Raw genomic sequence first — 23961 nt, 5'->3', positions numbered from 1 at the left:
AGGTAGCCGCATCGGCAGTTGTTGGTAACATAAGATATCAAAATTTGACATCAATTCAATGGAATTGACTTGATGTCAAATTTTGACACCTTATGTTACCAACAATTGCCGATGCGGCTACCTGTGTATTTGTACCATGATGTATACCAAAGCCATCAGAAGGTACTTGGTATGTTCCTTTACTTTTGAAAATGGTTAAACCGGCAAAAGTAGTAAAAGTTGTAAACTGTTCCCATATGCATTGTATGGTGTCTGAAGTAAAGGAACGCTTTTCGAGTAAAAAGTGGTAAAACTTGAAGATTCTTGCACGTAAAGGAACGGAGCTACTGTATTCAGAGTACTGTTATAGCCCGTTTCCACGGTACGTCGTTCGTTCTCTATTGGTTGTTCGACCCATAACTATGAATAAATTACTTATTTCCCTACACAAAATTCTATGAACGAACGACGATTTTTCTAAGTTGTTCGATTAGAAATACTCTCTGAACGATGAATAAATATGTCCCATCCCTAACAAATGAGAGAATTTATCGAAAAAATTAATTATGACATGTCTAAATTCAAAATTGAAAAATTTGTTGAAAACACAAACATTTTTAGAAAAAGGGAAAAAGATGAGTGGAAATTAATGAACTAAACATTTTATATAGATGCCGAAGGAAAATGGCTGTGTTTCCTTCTTAATTCCACACACATTTCTTGTCTATTAGTTCAAAATCGCGTAAAAAATCAGAAACAGAAAGGAAACAAATAACTGAAAATCTGTATACACAAACATTGTTTTGACATCTCTCTCTCTTTAATTTTGAAAATAGAAACATATAAAAATATATTGAAAATACAAAATTATGCAGAATTTATGGAAAAAATTAATGAAATGTGTGTAGTTAAATATAAAAGATACATTTGAAGGAAAGTCTATTGCTTTTCCTATTCATTTAATGTATATTTTATTTGTTATTGGTTCAAATTTTCGTGAAAACAAGGAAACAAAAATGAAGGAAATTTTGTTTATGTTTCTGTTAATTACGAATGGTGTCGTGGAAATGGGTCAATTCATGGCATTAACAACATTTGACAACAAACATAAAAGATTGTTCATTATTGTGATTTAATTTCCTTTGTATTTTATGTCACAATAGGTCTGTACGATAACCCAAAAATTTGTACAAATTGGTACAAATTTTTTACTGAATGCTGTTCGATAACAAAATTATCCAGCAAAAGAGAGCGAGTTTGGAGAGATTTTTGGAGAGTTTTGTGACTGAGAAACTCGCAAGAAAGTCAGCTGTTTCCGAAAATGTATGAAATTTGTTTCTTTTGATATTTTAAACCAAACGGAACAAAAACACAAATTTTAAAATTGCAGTTTACTTATTTAATGCTATAATCCTATCCACAACGCTTTAAAATCTAAAAAAAATGTGCAATTGTGAAATTTTCTTGGTCAAAAATTTTAACATTTCAAGTTGTTTACATTGAACTGGTGATTAAAAGTCAGCTGATCAGAAAGAGAGCGAGTTTGGAGAGATTTTTGGAGAGTTTTGTGACTGAGAACTTGCAAATTTTTGCTGGGAAAATTTGTCCCGCAAAAATTTGCAAGTTCTCAGTCACAAAACTCTCTCCAAACTCGCTCTCTTTTGCTGGATAATTTTGTTATCGAACAGCATTCAGTAAAAATGTGTACGAATTTGTACAAATTTTTGGGTTATCGTACAGACCTATTGCATATTATTTGTCATTTGTAAAGCAATTGACAATACGGAAGTCGGCCTTCATGGTTAAAACCTATTAGTTTTAAATATTTAGTTAACATCTGCCAAAATGAATCGAGATATAAATCATATAGGGAGTATACCAAATCATGGACCAATACTGACAGCAGCTGCCCCTACCAAGATCCTACAAAAAGGTTGTGTTCAGTTGTGTGTAAAAAAATATACATACATATTACAAAAAAATAAGCAGAATTAGTTTGATGTGGTCCTTTTATAGTACGTTTATATATAACCGGATTTAACAAACCACTGGGTTTTAAATGTCAATTCCATTACATATACGTCAAACAAATCCTCATGAAGAAGGTTAACCCTGCAAACGGCTATAATATAAACATGACCTTATTCTGATCAGAACGAAATATAGTTTTCAGCATTGTTTTAAAGCTTATAGACAGTACGCGCATATGTTATGGTAGAAACGCTTAGAAGCCCTGTTTGAGTTGTCCGCATTGAATAAATGGTAGGGAATCGGAGCCGTAACATCTCGAATACCAACAATCCCACGGCAGCGGGTTCTTTCATACAGCATTGACCCAAAATCGCAGCGGCTGCAAACCCAGCATCAAACCAATGCGTCTACGTATGATGTCAGATGTTTTGACATCATTTTCGAATAATTTCAAACATTTTCGCGACAATAATTTCTTACTTTGCTGATTACAATAATAAATTAGATATTATTTCATTTCATCAATAGTTTATTATAATTACATAAACTTAAAAAAAAATATTTTAGTGTAAAATCTTGTTTCTAAGTTATGTTCTAAAAAATATTTTTAAGCGTTTTTATAAAAAGGGAGAGAAAGAGAAATTTTTAAAATTCCCCTACTCCGTCATCATTTAATGAATTTAAAAACACAATATCATTTAAATTTTTATGTCTCAAACCGCCACATTGTTCATTCATGAGATTCTTTGTGGAAAGATGTAGCCGCTGTGATTTCTTGGTACTTGCTGGAATGGCTAAGATGAAGGCAGCTAAACGGGACAATAGAGGATATTTTTCTCTATTTCTAAGCCACCATTGGCAAACATTAAACTGAGGAGTTATCGTAACATGTTCTTGACAATACTGGTGCAGTTCTTGCTTGGCATTTGTTCTCAAACTGTGATTATCTTTTATTCTGACAGAAGTTTTGTCACTTGTTGTTGTCTGTAGTTGGGGAAAGAATTGGATGTCATCATTATCGCTTGAATCTGTGTTACTTTCTTTTAGTTCATCTGCTGCCAATATTTCGATTCGTTCCAAACAAAAATTTTGTATGGTAATTAAATCTTGTTTCTGTTCCTGATTTGCAGGCGGATATAGGAACAACGCCGTTTTATGCCAAATATTAATGTTTTTTAGCCACAGGACATCTAGAAATTTCAAAATTTGTACTTTCAGCTTGCGTATGCCAAAACAATCCATTGGTTTTGGTTGACAGATAGTTTTTACCCCATTAAAACATGGTATTACAAATGGTAGTGAGGGTTTTTCGGTTTCCTGGAGTTTGCGAAAAACATTATTGAATTGATTAAAGAAGTCAACAAACATTTGTAAGAGTTTAACATCGGCATCACCGAGATTGAGGGCTTTGTGATGTTTTTTGATTTCCAACCAGTTTTGGGTTATTAATTTGATTAAAGCATACCCAGAGTTATGATCACCTTGAAATGCCGCTACTCCAAAGGGATTGGGGGCATCTAATTTTTTGGCTTTTCGTTTGATTTGCCTACATGTGTCCATGACACTTTGAATTTCGATGGTATTACTAATGGCAACCTGGAGTACCTTAGTCAAGATGTGACTGTTACAATATGAAATCTGATAATCCCTTAGAGCCTCCTTGATTTGTAGCTGTTCTTCAAAGGTGATGGGCATGTGGGTGAAATTATCAATGCCAAATTTCGTCAGAAGAGATTGTAATTTTTGTCTTATCGTCTTGCCTCTAGTTTCCGATAGGGCCCAAGATTTGGCACCCATTGTAAAGTTATGGAATTTAAAATCCTTGGCATAATGTAAATTGGCAAGGAGTATAAACTTGCCAGTAATATTGTCGGGATACAATTCAAATGATATGGAGCCAAAAAGATGTAGGTCTGGAAGTTTTGAAATGAGTTCCATACGTTTTTGTTCAGACATTTCGTTGAGACATTCAGCTGTCAAAGATGAGCTGGAGTTCGTTATAATATCTTTGGCGTCATATTTCGAAGACAATTGCAAACAATAACTTAACAATTTGCGAAAGCCACTACCCTCCAAAATGTTCACTGGCAAACAATCCTCTATCAGACATTGGGCAAACTTCTTTGTGATTTCAGCTTTTGCAGCTGGATCTGGGGTTTTGTGACAGCAATGAAGTCTCAAAGAACGTGTTGTGTTAGTAGAATCCTCCACCTTGACAAGTTGCATACATTTTTGACAACAATACCATGATTTGACAAATTCCTTATCTGGCCGTTGTATGCGTGCAAATGTTTGACCAAATTCTGTGTTGCGTCGTATGCAAAGAGCATAGATACCTTTTTGTATGTACTCTTCTATTATGTGGGGGTCATCATCGTTTTTATTCCACTCTTGGATGGCCTCCCAATCGTTGTCATCACATAAGCTGCCCCAGTCCTCTGTGTGAATTGAAGAATTATCTCTAAATATGGGAACAATTGTGTTCCCAGTATCTATCAAAATATCTACTTTGTTAATGTCTTCATCTGCACTACATTGCATTGGGGCTTGCTCCATGATCTCCGCATACACATTACATGCCATCGGGGGTTCCATTGCAGGTTCTTCTTGTATCTCCTCAATAGTAAAATATGTTTCTGGATCCTGTTTAATATAAACAGAAGATGTGGGATTTGTTACTACCTCTGCTGCTAAGGATGTAACAGATGCAATAGTTATTGGCAATTGTTGTTGTTCGGCATTTGTTAATTCCTCTGCTGCTGGAGCTGGAACAGGCTTCGAAGTATTAGTTGAGATCGCAATTTCCTCTTCTTCTTCTTCTTTAATATATATAGAAAATTCGTCTTGTTGCTTAGTGTTCTCATTATCGCCAGGGCTTTCCATAACACAATCTAAATAATTTTGTGGCAGAATGTCATCGGGATCAGTGCTGCTATAATCATCGCTAAGGCTAAGAGTAATTGAACATGTTCCTTTCTCATTTCTTTGGGTTTCATTAGTTTTAGGTGTCACATTGCTGCGAGACGAATTCTCCCCAGCTTTTGTAAAACACACATGATCATGCAAATAACGCACATCTGTATCATTGTCATATCTTATAAGTTCCTTGCAATTACGACAGCATACGAAGCCATTTAAAAATGAACCACCCTCAGACATTGCAATGAAGCCAAACTTGTACCATATGGATGCCTTGGAGTTCGGATTGGCCTGCAATACATAAACACCTTTTTGCAACTTTTCCATAATACTTTGTTGCAAAACAGACATTTCATAACTGAAATTCCCCTGAGACTTTGCTGTTCTCTTTCGCCGTTTATATGATTTTTCCATATTTTGCTTTTCTTCTCTCTGTCTCTTGGCTTGCTGCATTGCAACCTTTTCAAGATGTTCAATATTACATTGATGACGGCTTAAACGTGAAGTAAAATATCTACCATTGCATTTGAAAACGTTAAAACACTTCCGGCAACAACAATAGCTCTCCATTATACTGCCCTTGTCGTCGACAATTAAGGCAAATGTTTCCCATACCCTATTCGTTGAAAAGGCATTATTTTTCAGCTTATATGTTCCATTACGTATCTTGATGGCAATTTCTGTGCGTATTTTCACATCATCGCGGACTCTGTAAAAAGAACGGTACTCTCTAGTGTAGAACGGAACTAAGCAATTTATTATATAAATCATACACTTACCTGTTACTTGCTTTTTGACATGTATGCTTACATATTGCATCTTCATTTCCTGGAGCATATTTGAAAACCTGTGTACATTTGCGACAACAAACCATATCGGTTAGAACTTCATCATATTCATTGCGTATTAAGTAAAATGCCCTCCAAAAGGGCTGAGTTGTATTCATATTACATTGTAATTTATAAAGACCATCTTTGATTTTTTTCATAATATTTTGACATTCCTGATCGGTTATATTTATCCGACCAACGTCGTCATCATCATCGTCAATGCATATTGGATCATTATTAGGCTTAGAATTTGTTGCCAAAAAATTTGTCAATATAGAATTTTCATTGTCCTCCGCATCTTGAGAAATATTGTAGCTATTCGAATTCATGGTTATTATGTAGAAATTCGGGTAAATCTTAAAAAAAAGAAAATAAATTTAAATACATTGCATTTTCAAATAAAATAAATAAATTAGGATTTTTTAATTTAAATTGTATTTTTTATGTTAATTAAAGCAAATTTCTAATTATTTTATTTAAAACCCGACAATTCACATAATGAGCGAGGGATAAAATAAATTTAGTTTTAAATAAAAATCGTCAAAATAACACACATTTTGCTTTTATTAACAACACTTGCCCTAACTGGCAATGCATGAGAAGTTCTCATTGAGAACTCTCTGAGAGAGAATGTTAAGTGAACATGAAGTGGGCAAAATTTGAAAATTTCAGTTGACTCTCATCTCATTGTACATGTGGTCACTGTGTATGTGCGTGACGTATGTAGAGTACAAAAGAAAACAACTGAAAACATGCAGATGAGAGCTATTTACATTTTTATCTACGCATTTTAAGCGCAATCACACCGAAACTGATTGAATAACTCAGCGGTGCTACAGTTAATCTCTGATCTTTTCTTTTTACGACAAACATCAATATAATTTACTTACTCCGTATTAAAATAATAAATGATTTCGTTACTCTGTTTTTGTTTTGATGGTATATTTTATGTTTGTGCCCGCTCAACACACATTAAACGTTCTCACTGTTTCACATTTGCAACAATACTAAAACCATTGTTGAGAAATATCGACTCGAAATTGCAATACAGACGTGCCACACTCAAACATTGACAATAATATTGTGCTGGTATTTGTGCAAAATGCCAAATTCTCTTTTGAGAAAATTTCTCGCTGCCTTAAAAATGGGAGATGACGAACCCAACAACATGAACAGTAATGCCGTTTGCGCGATTTTTATTGTGAAACAATGTGACACTTTAACGTTTTTCTTATGTTTGACGGCTTGTTAGTTTTATTGTGAATGATAATAAGTAAAATTACGCGGCAAAACTAGGAATTACAAAAAAAAGTTAACCAATTGTATTATTTACTGAATTTTTAATAAATATTTGGAGGAATAAGTTCGTTTCGATTTACAAGGGGCATTTCTCAAGGCATACATATAGCAATGATCCCTACCAAAATTTCTAAAAGTCACATCAAAAATTCACTTGAAGTTATTGTAGGGCTTCCATCAACTTCAACAGGTGATATCAGGGTGTTCTATAAATAAAAATAAAGGTTGTCCTATAAAAGTTTCTATGGATAGAAACCCTTACATGATGGTGTGCTGTGGATAGATGAGAATACCTTTTCCAAAGGTTTTATATGGATAGAAGGCCTACAGTTAAGACCTTTTATGCATCGTAGTCAACATATTAAGATACTTTTTGAATAGAAGAGCATCAATAAATATTCCATGGATTAAAGTTATGCAATGAAGATATTTTATTGAGTCCTATAAAAGTAATCGGCGGATTTTCAAAGATGTAGAATATTAACGGTTCTAGGACAAAAGATCTTCTATCTAGGCCTTTTATAAATGGTCTTCTAAGGAGTCTTTAGAGATAAACACTCATAAGTCTATTATGGATAGAATACCTATGCTAAATAGATAGAAAACATTGTATAAAAGGAATTCTATATATAGACCTGAAGATATTGCTAATAAATATATAAAAAAGCCCCTTTAAAATTCTTCCAATTATAGAAAGACTCCTATAAAGGACCTATTTAATAGAAGAAGATTTCTTGTGCAGAAATTCTATAGACAGATGACCTGCTATGAAGATCTTCTATGCATAAAAGACCAGCAATAACGATTTTCTGTGGATATATAATCTCTTCTATAAAGACATTCTTTGAAGAGAAACCTCCTTTGTGGGTATTCTATAAATAGAAGGGCTCCTTTAAATGTCTTTTTTATATCCTCCACCATAGGATGGATGGGCGTATATTAAGTTTGTCATTCCGTTTGTAACTACTCGAAATAATCATTGTAGACCCCACAAACTATATATATTCTTGATCAGCGTGCAATTCTATATCGATATAGCCATGTCCGTCCGTCTGTGGAAATTACTCTAGCGTCAGAACGGATTGACGTAGGTGGATGAAATTTTGAGAAAATCTATTATATGTACGTAGGACTTTTGGTATTGCAAGCGGGCTATGTAGGTCCATGCTTTCGTGTAGCCCCCATACAAAGTGGCGCGTGACGCGTCGTCGTTTTAAGGCATTTTTAAGATATTTCTCCCATTTTACCACCGAATTGGTTGTAAACTGTTATTTTGTGTCTCCAGAGGCCAAAAGACATTCCTACCAAAGTTGGTTTATATAGGTCCACGTTTTGGTATAGCCCCCCATATAACGCCCCATATAAAGTACGCGTCATTTTAATATTTTTTGAATGTATTAGTCTCATTTGACAACAGAATTGGTTGTAACTTTGTATTTTGTGTTTCCAGAGGCTAAGAAACATTTCCAACATAAAATGTTTATATAGGTCCACGATATCTCCCGATTTTCGGTATTTTGAAGGTTTTGGCCTCATTATCACACCGAGATGGCTGAAATTTGGTATTTAGTCTTCGTTGAGGGTATAAAACTTTCCCCCAGAAATTTGTAGGTATAAGTCCACGCCAATATATAGCCCCCATAGAACGGTACCTTCCGATTTTCGGTATTTTGAAGGTTGTGGCCACATTAATCCACCGAAATGGCTGAAATTTGTGGTGGAGGGTATAAAAAGTTGGGCCCGACCGAACTTATCGCTTTTCCCAATTGTTTTAGGTTAGAAAGTCTGCTATGGAGGTCTTCTTTTTTATAGAAGTTCTTCTATGAGCGTCTTCTATACATAGGTACCTTTTATGAAAGTCTTCTACAAATTGAAAATGTTATCACGACACTTGGATCATCGCTCCGGAATGAACTGAGTTTCACTTGATCCAATGAAATTGACATTTGAAACCAAGTGGGTTTATTAAATCCGTTTATATATAAACGCGCCATCCAAGACGGGATCTTAAAACTCGAATTTTAGGTGCCCGTCTAAATAAGGTTTAAGTCCAAATTATACGAATAGGCTTGTCAAGTTTGTTTAAGGACAAAGACGTGGTCCAGGGTAAAACGTCGTACTGTCATCTCAAACACACAAATAGTACGCTTGAACTGCGCGTTATTTGATGTTTGCGCTAAGAAATTGAATTTTTAAGTGCAAACGGGGTAATATATTTACGAAATCCAGTGGATAACATGTGTATAAAGTTGAGAATTTATTCGACGTAGTCGCTTTCTCAAATCTCAATGGGTTTCAAAAATTTATTTTACGAACCACATTCTCATTTGATGTAAACATAACCTTAGTTTATCCTATTCTCTGCCGTTATGGAATTGTGTGCATTGTTATTTTTCCACGTTTTTGTTATTTTTAGCCAATTAATAAACTAATTTAACTAATTTATCATTTAAACATTAAAAAAATTATGTGGAAACCTTTATATCCATGGAAATAATTAAATGAAACGGTCTCTCTCACTCTCTTGACATGCTCCAGTTCTCTCCGCATATCTAATGTGGTGTTATTGTGAATTGTTATTTTTACAGAAAATGAAATGAAAACACTGTGTATTTTGACACTTGGTTGTGTTTGCAATTTGTTAAACTAAACAAAAAAAAAAACATAAATATTTTATAATAAATTAATCAACATTAAATTTGCAAACATAAATGCTTTAAACCCAAGAGAGGACTCAACAGGGAATTGTAAAACAAAGACTTGCTGAAAACCACAAAAACAAAAATAATTGGTAAAAAGTGCAGGAAGGACATTAGGAAGTCCGTCCTGACAAGCTCAAAAAAACAAGGTAAATAAAAATGAAGCGGGATGGATGTTTGGACTGGATTCGGATCGATAGGGCTTGCAGTGCTGATCACGCCAATATATATATCATGGGCAGGAAGTCCATACTTTCCGAGATATAGGCTCCGAAAGTTCAAAAAACCCCTTGGTTTTGACGATATACATAAATAGAAATTTTTTCATATATAGCCGGCCTTCGGCCGTGGATTTAAGACTTTCTCCCCACGGACAGGAATAAATCTCGACTATCGCAAACCAAATTTTCCTTCAAACCGAAATTTTTTTATCATCGATCCGAATCCAGTCCTTATATTCAACTTATGCCATAAAAATTAATATTTTATTAATAATACTCAATTACAATAGTTGAATATATTTAGAAATCATCGAAGACATTTGCTTACCAGAAATGGACTCTGAAGAAAAAGATCACAATAATTTCCTAACGACTGTAAAACTAAACATCCAAAATGGTGTGTATAAATTGCGCACCCTTGATCAAACATTTCAAACAGTTTACCACAATTTCAATTGTATTGTGGATGAAAAGAATCAAATTATCAATGGATTGGTTAGCTGTCGGCAGTGTAATATATTGATTAAATTTCGTGGGGAAAATTATAAAGAAAATTTACAATTCCATATAAACACATGTGTACCGACACGTCTTAAAAAGGATATTGAAACAAAATTATCCTTAGGTCTGTATACTACTCGCTTGGAAATAAAACGTGCAGGACGTCATAGCTTACTCTCAAGACTGTATGCACGTATTATCGCGGATACTGGTCAGGCAATTGAGGGATATGTATATTGTACAAAATGTTCCAAATTAATGAAATCGGTGGTACTCAAACAGCATTCATGTTGTGATGAAGCTGAGCTACATCATATTGCCAGAAGAGAGTCATATTTAAGGAAAAGTGTCCATATTGGAAGTTATACTCTCTCAAAGCCATCCCAAGTCGTTCAGAGTATATGGCGTAATTTTTCATTTATTGCCAAGAAGAAAGTGATACAGGGTGAACCAAATATTATTACGGATTATATTTACTGTCGCACTTGTAATTGGGTACTGTACTACCCAGAAGAAAATGATGAGGAGTTATGGCTGCAAAGGCATCAATGTGATATGCCGAGGGAAGAGTTGTTTCAAAGAAGGTGAGTCAGGTCTTGCTTTAAAATTATTTGCTTTTAATTTTATCTCGTTTGCAGTCCTCATACTGCTTGGCAGTATTTGAATTATAAAAAAGATCTGGAAAATAAAATCCATTTGGGAATTTATAAACTACAACGCAATGGCATAACACATCCTGAGGTTTACAAACGATTTGGCTTCATTGTGGAAAATGACACCCGGCAGAGGGTGAAGGATATGGTCTGCTGTTACAAATGTAAAAAAGTGAAGAAATATGCCGAATATGAAGATGTTTATTATCTGTATCAGCATCAATGTGCCAGGACATCTATTATTGCAGAACATAAACCCGAAGAGCGGATGTTTAGGACTGCCGGTGAATTAATAACTTCCAAATTAATCGATACTATACAAGAAAATATTACCAAGGGAGTATATCGAGTTGAGAGACTCAACAACAGCAAAAGTCTAATGTGGAAGGTATTTGGAATCGTCAAGGATGAAGACGATACCACATTGGATGCATATGTTTGTTGTTTGATATGTAAAAGTATATTTGTGAGGAGCACTAGGTGTTTAAGGCACACATGTTTGGTAAAATATCTCATGAATTTTCCGGAAAGGAATGTGCTGTATGATAAGCAAACAAGCAATATAGAACTCAATTTGATATGTGGTAACTATAAACTGAAAATGGTGGAGAATCGTTCAAGTCGTATGTGGAAAGTTTTTGCAATTATAATTGATGCCCAGAATAAGCCCATAAAGAATTTTTTGTATTGTCGGAAATGTGCAAGGGCATTGCAAGTAAATGGTGGGAAGAGTGGTGGTGGTTGTGCAAAGGATAATATAGCTCAACATCATTGTCTGCTTAACTATAACGAAAATGGGTCCACGGAAAATGGAGGTGAGAGTGGTGACGGTGCAAAAGATATTAAAGCTCAACATGATTGTCGGCTTAACAGTGAAGAAAATGTGTCCAGGGAAAATGAAGTTGACACTAATAGATACAAAAAATGTTATAAAAGATGGAATAACTCTAGCCAAAATGACGTTCGCCAAGAAGACGCTCCTCAAAATGTCGCTTATCAAGATGATGCAAATACGGGTATGGATATAAAGGAGCAAGCAGTAGATGACTTTGTTCGCAAATTTAAACAATGGCATGAAAAGAAAAAACGTAATCAAGTTTATAATAGTAAAAATGAAAAGAATGCGGAATCCACAACTGTAGAAATTAAAGAAACACAACACAGAAGTGATGGCATTGCGAATGGGGAAGTTAAACAAGAACACGATATCAATATGACACATGAAGTGGAGCAGAAGCAAGGAAAATGCAAAGAAGATTCTAATAGATTCAAACGCTGCTATGATAGAAGAAAGAGTAATCTACAAAATGAGTCCAATAAAAGACTTAAAATAAAGGAAGAAATTGTTGAAACAGAATCAAATGTACGCCTTATAGATACCGAAAGTAAAGAAAATTCGAATAGTACACCTAATCAGGAAAAGAGACTGCGAGTAAAGGAGGAAAATATTGAATTTGAAAAGAATTTTGAGGAAGAAGGTATGCCACAACATGTGGCGGGGAAAAATCTAGTTAAAAATCCAAATGAAATCAACACTTTGGAGGACATGGAAGAATTTACAGATGATAACATTTCCAGGCTGCAAATAAAGCAGGAAAATATGGAATTCGTATCAATAGTAGAAGCAAATGAAAAGACTAACAGAAACTTGCAAATAGAGGATGAAATTATCACTCATAAAGAAATGAGAATTGCAATAAAAGAGAATAATATTGAATCAGATACCAATTTAGAGGCTAATGCGAGAGGAAGAAGTGTATCTCTGGTAATAAAGGATCAATTTGGAAAAGAAACTGCAAACAAAAACAAAGCTGCAGAAAACAAATATACGAATTCACAAATAAAACAAGAAGATGTTGAAAAAGAATCAAATGTGGAATCTTCTAGTAGAGAAAGAAATGAAGATTTGTATAACCATTCAACTCTTGCAAAAGATCCAAAGAGTGAAATAACCCAAATTACAATTGAATCAATCAAAGATGAACCTCTTGATTTCATCGATTCCAACTTTGAATATGTCGGTAGAAATGAACAACTAAAAATTGTCTGTTGTCGTCATTGTCAAACTTTATTGCAATATAATGAAGAAAATTTGCAATATCATCAATGTGATAAAATTGAAAATTCCACCCCACAAAGTCAAGAAAATAATGGAGAACTTTTTATAATAAAAGAGCTGCAAGAAATCGAAGGAGTACAAGTTAAAGAAGAGGACAGTGAAGATACTATAGAAATCAATGATTATGATATTTATCCAAATGATGAAGAATCCTGTAATAATTCCCAAACTAGCTGTTACGATCAAGAAATGTTCTCGAATAATGAAGAATTCGATAATAGTGTCATAACAACAAACGACGACTATGATGATAACGATAATGCTGAAAGGGATGATGATAGTACCTGTGAATCGCCATTACCTAAATGTATTCAAGATGAATATCAATTATTTTTAAATGAATTTAAAACAGTTTCGTATAGAAATAACAAAGGAATAATTGAACATGAAATACACATAGATATAGAGAGTGATTAAAAAATGTGTAAATAAAAAGATTTTTTATTTTTTTTAGATTTGTAAGATTATCGGCGATTATTACATGTTTCCTTTTACAATTTGATGGATTTGAAAGCCCGAAATAAACCATTTTGGAGGCATCAGAAATATAAGATTGACATTAAAAGTTAATGGCATGAAAGTTTTCCTTGAAATTAAATGATTACTTTTAACTTAAACGGAACGCTATTAATATGTTCGTAAAATCCAAAATGTAACTAAAGAAGACATACAATTATGGAGGTAAGCCATTGATAGAAGACCCCTTCAAGAGCTCTCCTATAGATAGAGGATTTTTTCAAGAGGCTCTTTATAAATTGAAGATTTTTTAAAGGCAGAAGAATCTCTTGAAGGGTCCTTTTATGTGTTGTTGAGCTCTTATAGGTGTTTGTATCTATATTAGAACTCTTAAAGGATTCATTTCGCTATAGAAAGCCTCTCATAGAGGAATTCCAGCCATAAGAAATCTATCTTGGAGAATATCCCATTCTGTATATAAAAATCATTTCACAGTAATATTATTTCTATTTCGGTACACTTGAAGGTATCTTCTATTGTTAAATTAATTTATTTTACAAGTTTAAAACCTATTTGATGTAAATATAGCTATTCCTCCCCCTTTCACTTTTATTTTTAACTATATTAGGGCCAAAACTATAACTCTGCGTGTGCGTTCAAAAGTACAAAAACAAAATACATGTCTTTCAAATTGAAATACATGTATTTTGTTTTTGTATTTTTGAATGCGCATGCAACACGCAGGGTTATAAGTTTGGCCTTTAAGATAATAATTTAATAGTTAAAATATAAACAAACAACTTTAAAGCGCTCGGCACATACGGTGCGTTGAGCGTCGAGCTACAACAACCACATGAAAAATGTGTAAGTGATGCCAAGTTTTTTGAAAAACAACAACATGGCTGACGCATTAAAGTTAAACTTAAGCTCTGTTCCAGAACTAAAAAGTTTTTACAATTTTTACCACTTTTACACATTTTGCGTTCCCGTACACAAATTTTATATGAAAATCGTTTACGACTTTTACAACTTTTACGACTTTTACCACTTTATAAAGTACGGGAACAGGCCAATAATTTAACTGTTTTGGGACAACGCATGTCCCAACGTGTCACTAAACGGACCGTATGTGCCGAGGGCTTAAGTCCTCGTCTAAAGAAATTAAAATAATTAAATGAAACGGTCTCTCACAATCTCGCTCTTTGTATCAATGCGCTAGTTCTCTCCGCATATCACACATATGGTGTTATTGTGAATTGTTATTTTTACAGAAAATAAAATGGAAACAGAGAAAACAGCTGTGCATTTTGACATTTGGTTGTGTTTGCAATTTGTTGTTAAGCTAAACAAAAATACATTCATAAAAGTTTATTATAAATCAATAAAAATTAAATTTATTAAATTTGCAAATATAAATGTTTTAATTTTAAGATCCAGAGGGAATTGCAAAACAAATTATTTGCAGGAAGAACATTGACCGTCCTGAAAAGCACAAAAAGAAATTAATTGGAAGGACATTATTGCGTCCTGAAAATACAAAAAATACATTTTAGACGGTAAGCAAAATAACAATTAACTTATTATTAGTAATAATAATACTCAATTATAATGTTTTTATTTATTTAGAAATCATCTAAGATATTTGCTGGCCAAAAATGAACTCTGAAGATTACAATAATTTCCTGATGACTGTAAAACTAAACATACAAAATGGTGTGTATAAATTGCGCACCCTTGATCAAACATTACAAACAGTTTACCACAATTTCAATTGTATTCTGGATGAAAAGAATCAAATTATCAGTGGATTAGTTAGCTGTCACCAGTGTAATATGTTGGTTAAATTCAGTGGAGAAAATTATAAAGAAAATCTACAATTCCATGTTAACACTTGTGTACCGGCAAGTCTTAAAAAGGATATTGAAACAAAATTATCCTTAGGTCTATATAATATTCGCTTGGAAATAAAACGTACAGGAAATCTGCGAAGTAGCTTGCGATCAAGACTGTATGCACGTATTATCGAAGGCACTGGTCAGGCAATTGAGGGATTTGTATATTGTATTAAATGTTCAAAAATAATGAAGTCGCTGGTACTCAAACAGCATTCATGCTATGATGAAGCTGAGCTATATCATATTGCCAGAAGAGAATCACATTTAAGGAAGAGTATCAATAATGGAAATTATGAACTTTCAGAGCCATCCTTAGGCGTTCAGAGTTTATGGCGAAATTTTTCATTTATTATCTCTAAGAGAGTGATAAAGGGTGAGCAAAATATTATTAAGGACTATGTTTACTGTCGCACTTGCAAATGGGCACTGTATTACCCCGAAGAAGATGATGAGGAGCTATGGCTGCAAAGGCATCATTGTAATATGCCGAGGGAGGAATTGTTTCAAAGAAGGTGAGTCAGACCCTGTTCTAAAATGATTTCTTTTTAATCCATGAAGGCATCCTTCGACTTTGTTTGCAGTCCCCATACTTCTTGGCAGTATTTGAATTATAAAAACGATCTTGAAAATAAAGTACGTTGGGGAATTTATAAACTGCAACGCAATAGTAGAATAAAACCAGATATTTTCAAAAGATTTGGTTTCATTGTGGAAAATGACACCTGGCAGAGGGTGAAGGGCATGGTCTGCTGTTACAAATGTAAAAAAGTCAAGAAATATGCCGAATCCCAAGATGTCTATTATCTGTATCAGCATCAATGTGCCAGGACATCTATCATTGCGGAACATAAAACCGAAGAGCCGATGTTTAAAACTGCCAGTGAATTAAGAACATCCAAATTAGTAAATAGGATACAAGAAAATATCTTCAAGGGAATATATCGAATAGAGAGACCGAGTAACAAAAAAAGTCTAATGTGGAAAGTATTTGGCACAATCAAGACAGAAGATGATACCACTTTGGACGATTTTGTTTGTTGTTTGGTATGCAAAAGCATCTGTGTTAGGAGCAGTGATAGTTTAACACACACGTGTTTGGCAAAATATCTCGAGAATGAGCGAGAAAAGGGAAAGGATGTGCAGCATGATAAACAAACAAGCAATATAGAACACAATTTGAAATGTGGTAACTATAAACTGAAAATGGTGGAGAATCGTTCAAGTCGTATATGGAAAGTTTTTGCCATTATAATTGATGGCGAGAATAAGCCCATAAAGAATTTCTTGTACTGTCGCAAATGTACAAGGGCATTACAAGTAAATGGTAGTAGGGATGGTGGTGGTGCAAAAGATAACATAGCTCAACATGATTGTCTGCTTAACTATAACGAAAATGGGTCCACGGAAAATGGAGGTGAGAGTGGTGACGGCGCAAAAGAAAATATAGCTCAACATGTTTGTCGGCTTAACAGTGAAGAAAATGTGTCCAGGGAAAATGGAGGCGAGAGTGGTAACGGCGCAAAAGAGAATATAGCTCAACATGATTGTCTGCTTAACAGTGAAGACAATGTGTCCACGGAAAATGGAGGTGAGAGTGGTGACGGCGCAAAAGATAATGTAGTTCAACATGATTGTCTGCTTAACAGTGAAGACAATGTGTCCACTGAAAATGGAGTTGAGAGAGGTGACGGCGCAAAACAAAATATAGCTCGACATGTTTGTCGGCTTAACAGTGAAGAAAATGTGTCCAGGGAAAATGGAGGCGAGAGTGGTAACGGCGCAAAAGAGAATATAGCTCAACATGATTGTCTGCTTAACAGTGAAGAAAATGTGTCCAGGGAAAATGAAGTTGACACTAATAGATACAAAAAATGTTATAAAAGAAGGAAAAACTCTAGTCAAAGTGACGCTCGCCAAGAAGACGACACTCATCAAAGGGCTCAACAAGATGATGCAAATACGAGCTTGGATACAAAGGAGCAAACAGTAGATGACTTTGTCCGCAAATTTAAAAAATGGTATGAAAAGAAAAAACGGAAACAACTTAATAATAGTGAAAATGAAACAAATGCGATATACAGATCGGTAGAAAGTAAAGAAGTAGAACATGGAAGTGATGATAATAATAGGACTCTGGAAGTTAATATTCAAGAAGAACACAACAGTGATGTAAGCAGGCCACATGAAGTGGTTAAGCAGGTGCAAGGAAAGAGAGAAGAAAATTCTAATAGATACAAACGATGCTATGAAAGAGAAAATAATGAAAAAGTAGATGCAATTAAAAGATGTAAAATAAAGCAAGAAATTATTGAAACAGAAACAAATGAAGACCTTATGGAAATTGAAAGAGAAGAAAATCTAAATAGTATACCTGATCAAGAAATGAGACTGCGAATAAAGGAGGAAATTGAAATTCAATCAAATTTTGAGGAACGAAGTACGGCACAAGATGTGGCAGAGAAAATTGAAGTTAACAAAACAAATGAAACCAACACTTTGGTGGACATGTTTGGTATTACAAATGAAAACAACATTGCCAGGCTGCAAATAAAGCATGAAAATATGGAATTCGTATCAATAGTAGAAGCAAATGAAAAGAATAACAGAAATTTGCAGTTAGAGGATGGAATTTTCACCCATAAAGAAATGATAATGGCCGTAAAAGACGAAAATATTGAATCAGAAACCAATTTAGAGGCTAATTCAAGCAGTCGAAGTTTCGCGCGAAAAATGATAGATCAAGTTGTAAAAGACACTCAAAATAAAGACAAGACTGTAGGGGAAAAGGAAAAGAAACCACAAATAAACCATGGAAGATTTGGAACAAAATCAACTGCAAAAGAACCAAAAAGAGAAAAAACTGAAAATGCCAACGAAGATAAAAACCTAAATGAGAAAGATGCAACTACAAGTTTACAAATCAAAGATGAACCTCTTGATTTAATGAATTCCAATTTCGAATATGTTGGCCGAAATGAAGAATTAACAATTGTCTGTTGTCGTCATTGTCAAACTTTATTGGAGTATAATGCAGAAAATTTGCAATATCATCAATGTGATAAAATTGAAAATTCCAACCCACAATGTCAAGAAAATAATGCAGAAATTTTTATAATACACGAACTGCAAGAAACCGAAGGAGTACAAGTTAAAGAAGAAGAAGACAGTGAGGATGCTATAGAAATCAGTGATTCTGATATTGATTCAAATGAAGAAGAATCCTGTGATAATTCCCAAACTAGGTGTTACGATCAAGAAATGTTCTCAAATAATGAAGAATTCGATAATAATATCATAACAATAAACGACGACGATGATGATAACGATAATGCTGAAAGGGATGATGATAGTACCCGTGAATCGCCATTACCTAAATGTATTCAAGATGAATATCAATTATTTGTAAATGAATTTAAAACAGTTTCATATGGAAATAACAAAGGGAAAATTGAACATGAAATTCACATAGATTTAGAAAGTGATTGAATAAAAGTATAAATAAAAATAGTTTATAGTTTTTATATAGAGATTAATCCTTAGATAGAAGGAGGTCTCTCAACAGGTCTCCTATAAATAGAGGATTCTTTTAAAAGGATTCTTTAAGTCTACTTCAAAAGGTCTTGTACGACAAAAATAAGTTTCAGTAGGTCTTTTGAAGGTAGAAGAATATCTTGAAGGGTAATCTTAGGTATGAGTGAGCTCTTGCAGGTGGTTTCAATCTATATTAAAACTTTTAAAGAAATAATTAAAAAATTTAATTAATTAATTTCCTCTCAAAGAGGAATTCTATTTATAATAGATCTCGCACTTTTTCTACGATTTCAGTACACCATTATAGATTCTAAAGGTTTCACCTAGCTATTTAAGATCTCTTGAAGAAATATTCTCAATACAGAAGACCTCTCGATATAGTCTTCCTTCTACATAGTCTTTTCTCTATAGAACTTCCTTCGAAAGGATTTTCAAGCTATCAAAAATCATTTGAAGAGGTTTTCTATCCGAATAAGCCCCTTTGGAGACTCCTTTTGTTTATAGACTACCTCTCAAAGTGGTCTCATATCTACAAAAATTCCCTTCCCTTTATGATGTATTTTATAGATTGAAGAAAGAAGGATTTAAAAGGTTTTTTACAGATAGAACACCTTTCTTTCCAAAGTTCTTGTCTGTATAGAATAACCTCTCAGTAGCTCTTGTATGCTTGGTTTACATTTACGAAATCCACTCGATTTCAACTGTCAATTTCATTGCTTAAATGTCAAATGAAATCCAATGGATTTCGGATGAGTTTTCATTTGACGTATACGCAAAGGAATTTACAGTTGAAATCGTGTGGATTTCATAAATGTAAACCAAGCATAAACCCACCTGATTTTTTTATGTTTGCTGTCAAAAACATTATAGTGATTTAAAATACAAAGAAACTCAAGTCACAATGGGGGTTATCATGAACGGCAATTCCCCGTGAATTTTTTCACTTTCTGCCTTAAGTTGCAACGGCGGAAAAACAAAACTCACGGGGGAAATTTCATTCATGATAACCCCCATTAATTGCTGTGTTCCAGAACCTGCAAGAAGCTACTTTTTTTTACTACGATAACATTTTTTCCTTTATGTTATCGGAAAAAATAGTAAAAATTAGTAGATTCTTGCAGTACTGGAACAGACCAAATATAACATTTATTAGGTTTATTGTCAAAAGTTGTTAACAGAATTCTGAATGGCCGACCTTCTATAGTCCTTGGTATTTTGTTTTCGATTCCGGACTAGCTCTGCTGGTGATGATTTTCCCCTCTTGTAGACAAAATTCATAAGAGTAAGCTCATCTATTGTGAATGAAACTGGTATGAAATGGAAATCAATTAACAATTGGAGTACAAGCTGTCAAAGACTATGTTTTCATCTACGAAATCCACTCGATTTCATCTGTCAATTCCTTTGTGTATACGTCGAATGAAAACTCATCTGAAATCGATTGGATTTCATTTGACGTTTGAGCAATGGAATTGACAGTTGAATTCGAGTGGATTTCGTAAATGTAAACATAGTAAAATGCTTGTTTACGCTTTCATACGGTTAAATCTATCAGTTGGACGTTTTATAGTACGTTTACATCATGGCATATGTTGCGTGGTCTTTGCAATTTTTTTTTAATAAAAAAAAGAAACGAAAAACCCGACAACATTTCTTCGCACAACCGACCGAACAAGACACCGTTTTAAAAATGAGGCGCGGAAACGGCAAGTAGATGCTGGTGAATAAAAAGTGGTGCCAATTACAGGGCTGTGTTTGAGTAGGGTAATGGAGAATGATAACAGATGACGAGATACAACCCTGAAGTTATGACAGGTTTAGTAGTACCTGGGTGTAAAAGAAAATAAATAAACTGAAGGAAAATAAAAGAAAATTATTGGAAAGTAGGGGAACATTTTAGCGTCATTTCCCAGGATATAAAAGGGCCTAGAACCTAAAAAGCGCGTCAGAATCAAGTGCCGTGTCTAACCCCTAAGTTGGGATATTAAACCTCAACGTTCACCCAGAAAACAAAAAATAAAACAAATAATTATAAATTATTTTTCAAAAAACTATTCAAATATTTTATTTAAAATTGTGTCTTTTTTTTAATGTTGTGGGCAGATTACCAACTACGTAAGTTTTAATTTTGGTGCTTGTATTTAGTAACAAGTCATGGTAGAACAAGAAAAGGTAGCAGCAATACCCAGCTGACTGAACTGGGTTGTAGTGTTAGTGTCAAATTCCATTCGACATTTTATGTATTTATTTCTATGTTCGATGTATATTAGGGATATATATTTTTGAAGAACAAATTTATTCATCAGAAAAAAAAACTATTTCCCATAAAGACGGCTTCATATCATTGACATGTAACCTCCTCCAGGTCCGAACGACATGCCGCACACTAAAACACCGCTTATAGAGGCGGTACAATATTTGTTAATATGTGTGCTATTTTCTTAAACTTGAAAAGAATAAAGCCCTAATAAACATGTGTTTTTTTGTTTTCAAAAGCAAATGATTGAAACATCTTCTCTTTTTTCAATGAATTACCAGCGACCCGAAACATGTTTGCAAGTATTCTACTTTCTGCGAGAAATTATGCATTTAGTGGAATGATATGGAAACATTCAAATTGAAAATCTAATGAGTTTTCATTCATGTTTTCCAAAATATTCAATCAAATGTGAAAAATTATTAGTTTTTTAAATTCCAATAATTTATAGACATTTCCTTGTTTTGTTTACATTTACGTTGACACTAAGGTTTACAAACAAAAACAAATTCCTTTGTGGTTGTTGTTCGAGTTGTATTTGTTGTAGTATTAACTTTACCTTGTATTTGTTCTACCATGGTAACAAGTAGTGATTGGTGTTGTGTTTATTTTATTCTTTATTTAAGATTGCACCAACAATTTAAAAGAAGACATCAACTGTCCTCCTCGACGATCCAAAAGGGAGGAGGGCAGCAACATTTTATTCATCCATTTGAAAATTATCCATAAAAATACATCGGGGAAGCAGAAATAACCTTATTTTTGGGTTTTGCTGTGAACCACACATATGATTGCCTGGATCATTGAAGAATTGATGTAAACCGTGCGTTTCTGGTGCTTGCCAAGAAAACCCTTTCTTTGCTGAATTGAGTAAAAGATTGATGTAAGCCTTTGATGCCAGGTAAATTACATAGTGAAATCCCCCGTTTACACTGCTTACGAAGAACGAATTTATTTAATTGACGGCCATTTCGCGCATGAGCGCCAATTATCCAAAAAGAAAAAAAATACCTGAAATGAAAGTAATGAGAAAACTTTGAATTAATTCTTAATATAAAAAAATATCTTGATTCTAATTAATTTGATTTTTATCGTAAACTAGATATATTTTAAAATAAGTTGAGTATGGACACTCAATATTTTAATGTTAATTTTTTCTTTATGTGAGGGTTATTAATGCCGCCATTTAATATTAATCGAGTGTAGGATTACTTCTCAGCAAAATTATCATAAAAGGATTTAAACAAAAAAAAATACTAAGACTACCAATGAACAGTCTACTCACCGCTTAAGAGAGCTCTTTTAGGTAGGGAATTTGTTAGAATTTTATTGTGTGTGGCCGAATTGGCATTGTAATTGGAAAAGAGAGGTAATCTGAGTCAGTGACTCGCCATTTTGTCTCTAATTTCGGTATTAATAATTCATTTCTTTTTTTTTTTTGTGATTATGAATTTTTGTTAGTAGGTTAAGAAAAAGAAAAATGACTAACCCAATGATTACACATGCAAGTAACTTACAGACAGTTGTGTATACATATTATAGTCGAAACTTCAATTTTTTCGAACTGACACTTGCATGTGTAGACGTTCGGAAAAAAATTGAAGTTACTTTCAAAGCACTTACATTGATTACTGACAAGAAAATTTTGTCGGCAGTGAGGTTGTTAGTTGGTGTGGCAATGAATATGTGTGAGTGTATTTGTGTTTTTCGAACTGCCACTTGCATGTGTAAACGGGGGGTAAGCCATCAATATATTTTTATGCTTGATTGTCAAGAAAAATCATGTGTTAGTTTTGTGTTATAAAGGGGGGTAATACGATGTAAATTGCTAGGTAAGTGTGTGTGGAGTACGGGGCCCTTTTAATAATGACTGATGAAACGGACTAAAGGGTCAAGGTTGGGCGGGCTATGTGTGGGTGCAATTTTCCATCAAGCACCTTTGTCACTGGTATATGTAGGGTTGTACTTGTTGTTTATGTTCTTGTTTTTTTATGTTCAAATTCAATTATTGTTTATCCCCTTGGGCTGATGGTGCCAGGGTTGGGATCGCCTTGAGTACAGCTCCCCTGAACTAGCTGGATACCCCACCACAGTGCCGCATAAGGCGGATTATAACAGTACCTTTTGTTAAAAAAGTGTCTAATGAAAAAAACGAAATAATTTTATTTATTATGTTTTAAGACTTCGTCTTATCGGGCTATAAGGTCTTCGTTAATCAATGAAAATAAAGACTATTTATTTCATTTTTCTACCCGACGTTTCGTTGGGATTTTCCAACATCTTCCGCATAAGGCGGATTATAACACATAATAAAACAGGTGCTCATGGTGGAATAATGCTATGTTTACATTTACGAAATCCACTCGATTTCATCTGTCAAATCCATAGGTTAAACGTCAAATGAATTCCAATGGATTTCAGTTGAGATTTCATTTGACGTTTGAGCTATGGAATTGACAGATGAAATCGAGTGGATTTCGTAAATGTAAACTTAGCATAATAAGGTGTAGCGCATGGCACAATAATACGGATACAACGGCAAAAACAGCTGATTATCACATTAGTTGTCAAAATGCATTATTGTGAATAAAATTACATACAAAAGGTAAACAAGCAATTCACAGTAATGCG

General features: G+C 33.9%; 2 protein-coding genes and 2 long non-coding RNA genes across 7 annotated transcripts; 3 read left to right on the top strand and 1 right to left on the bottom strand.

Moving 5' to 3' along the window:
- Positions 1-1733: 1733 nt before the first annotated feature.
- Positions 1734-13626, top strand: LOC141399651 (uncharacterized). Of its 2 annotated transcripts, none has more exons than XM_073978777.1 (4): positions 1734-1912; positions 9587-9846; positions 10209-11003; positions 11058-13626. In XM_073978777.1, exons 3-4 carry the CDS (start codon positions 10252-10254, stop codon positions 13606-13608), a joined length of 3303 nt encoding a protein of 1100 aa, XP_073834878.1. In that variant the 5' UTR covers positions 1734-1912; positions 9587-9846; positions 10209-10251; the 3' UTR covers positions 13609-13626. The 2 variants fall into 2 exon arrangements, with proteins under 2 accessions (XP_073834878.1, XP_073834879.1); XM_073978778.1 differs by having other exon boundaries at positions 1887-1912; positions 10223-11003.
- A 19-nt stretch (positions 13627-13645) lies between these two features.
- LOC141399649 (uncharacterized) lies at positions 13646-19047 on the top strand. Of its 3 annotated transcripts, none has more exons than XM_073978775.1 (4): positions 13646-13872; positions 15079-15203; positions 15274-16054; positions 16124-19047. In XM_073978775.1, exons 3-4 carry the CDS (start codon positions 15303-15305, stop codon positions 19026-19028), a joined length of 3657 nt encoding a protein of 1218 aa, XP_073834876.1. In that variant the 5' UTR covers positions 13646-13872; positions 15079-15203; positions 15274-15302; the 3' UTR covers positions 19029-19047. The 3 variants fall into 3 exon arrangements, with proteins under 3 accessions (XP_073834876.1, XP_073834877.1, XP_073834875.1); XM_073978776.1 differs by lacking the exon at positions 13646-13872 and having other exon boundaries at positions 13892-15203; positions 16124-17159; positions 17331-19047; XM_073978774.1 differs by lacking the exon at positions 13646-13872 and having other exon boundaries at positions 13892-15203.
- A 646-nt stretch (positions 19048-19693) lies between these two features.
- On the top strand, positions 19694-23110 carry LOC141399655 (uncharacterized). Its single transcript, XR_012411894.1, has 2 exons — positions 19694-21188; positions 21957-23110. It is a non-coding gene; the product is annotated as an uncharacterized lncRNA (long non-coding RNA).
- On the bottom strand, positions 21113-23342 carry LOC141399654 (uncharacterized). The gene is made up of 2 exons (XR_012411893.1): positions 22616-23342; positions 21113-22341 (listed from the first exon to the last, which is right to left on the bottom strand). It is a non-coding gene; the product is annotated as an uncharacterized lncRNA (long non-coding RNA).
- Between the last annotated feature and the right edge of the window lie 619 nt (positions 23343-23961).

This window comes from Musca autumnalis, unplaced genomic scaffold, assembly GCF_047663935.1.
Source record: "Musca autumnalis isolate F117 unplaced genomic scaffold, ASM4766393v1 scaffold_3, whole genome shotgun sequence".
Lineage (NCBI taxonomy): Eukaryota > Metazoa > Arthropoda > Insecta > Diptera > Muscidae > Musca > Musca autumnalis.
Note: the sequence above shows the minus strand (reverse complement) of the source record. Positions and strands in the feature narration are given on the sequence as shown.

Coding starts and splice junctions, on each gene's coding strand:
- LOC141399651 (XM_073978777.1), top strand. CDS start 10,252: ATGGACTCTGAAGAAAAAGATCACAATAATTTCCTAACGACTGTAAAA. Junction 11,004..11,057: donor GAAGAGTTGTTTCAAAGAAG/GTGAGTCAGGTC, acceptor TCTCGTTTGCAG/TCCTCATACTGCTTGGCAGT.
- LOC141399649 (XM_073978775.1), top strand. CDS start 15,303: ATGAACTCTGAAGATTACAATAATTTCCTGATGACTGTAAAACTAAAC. Junction 16,055..16,123: donor GAGGAATTGTTTCAAAGAAG/GTGAGTCAGACC, acceptor CTTTGTTTGCAG/TCCCCATACTTCTTGGCAGT.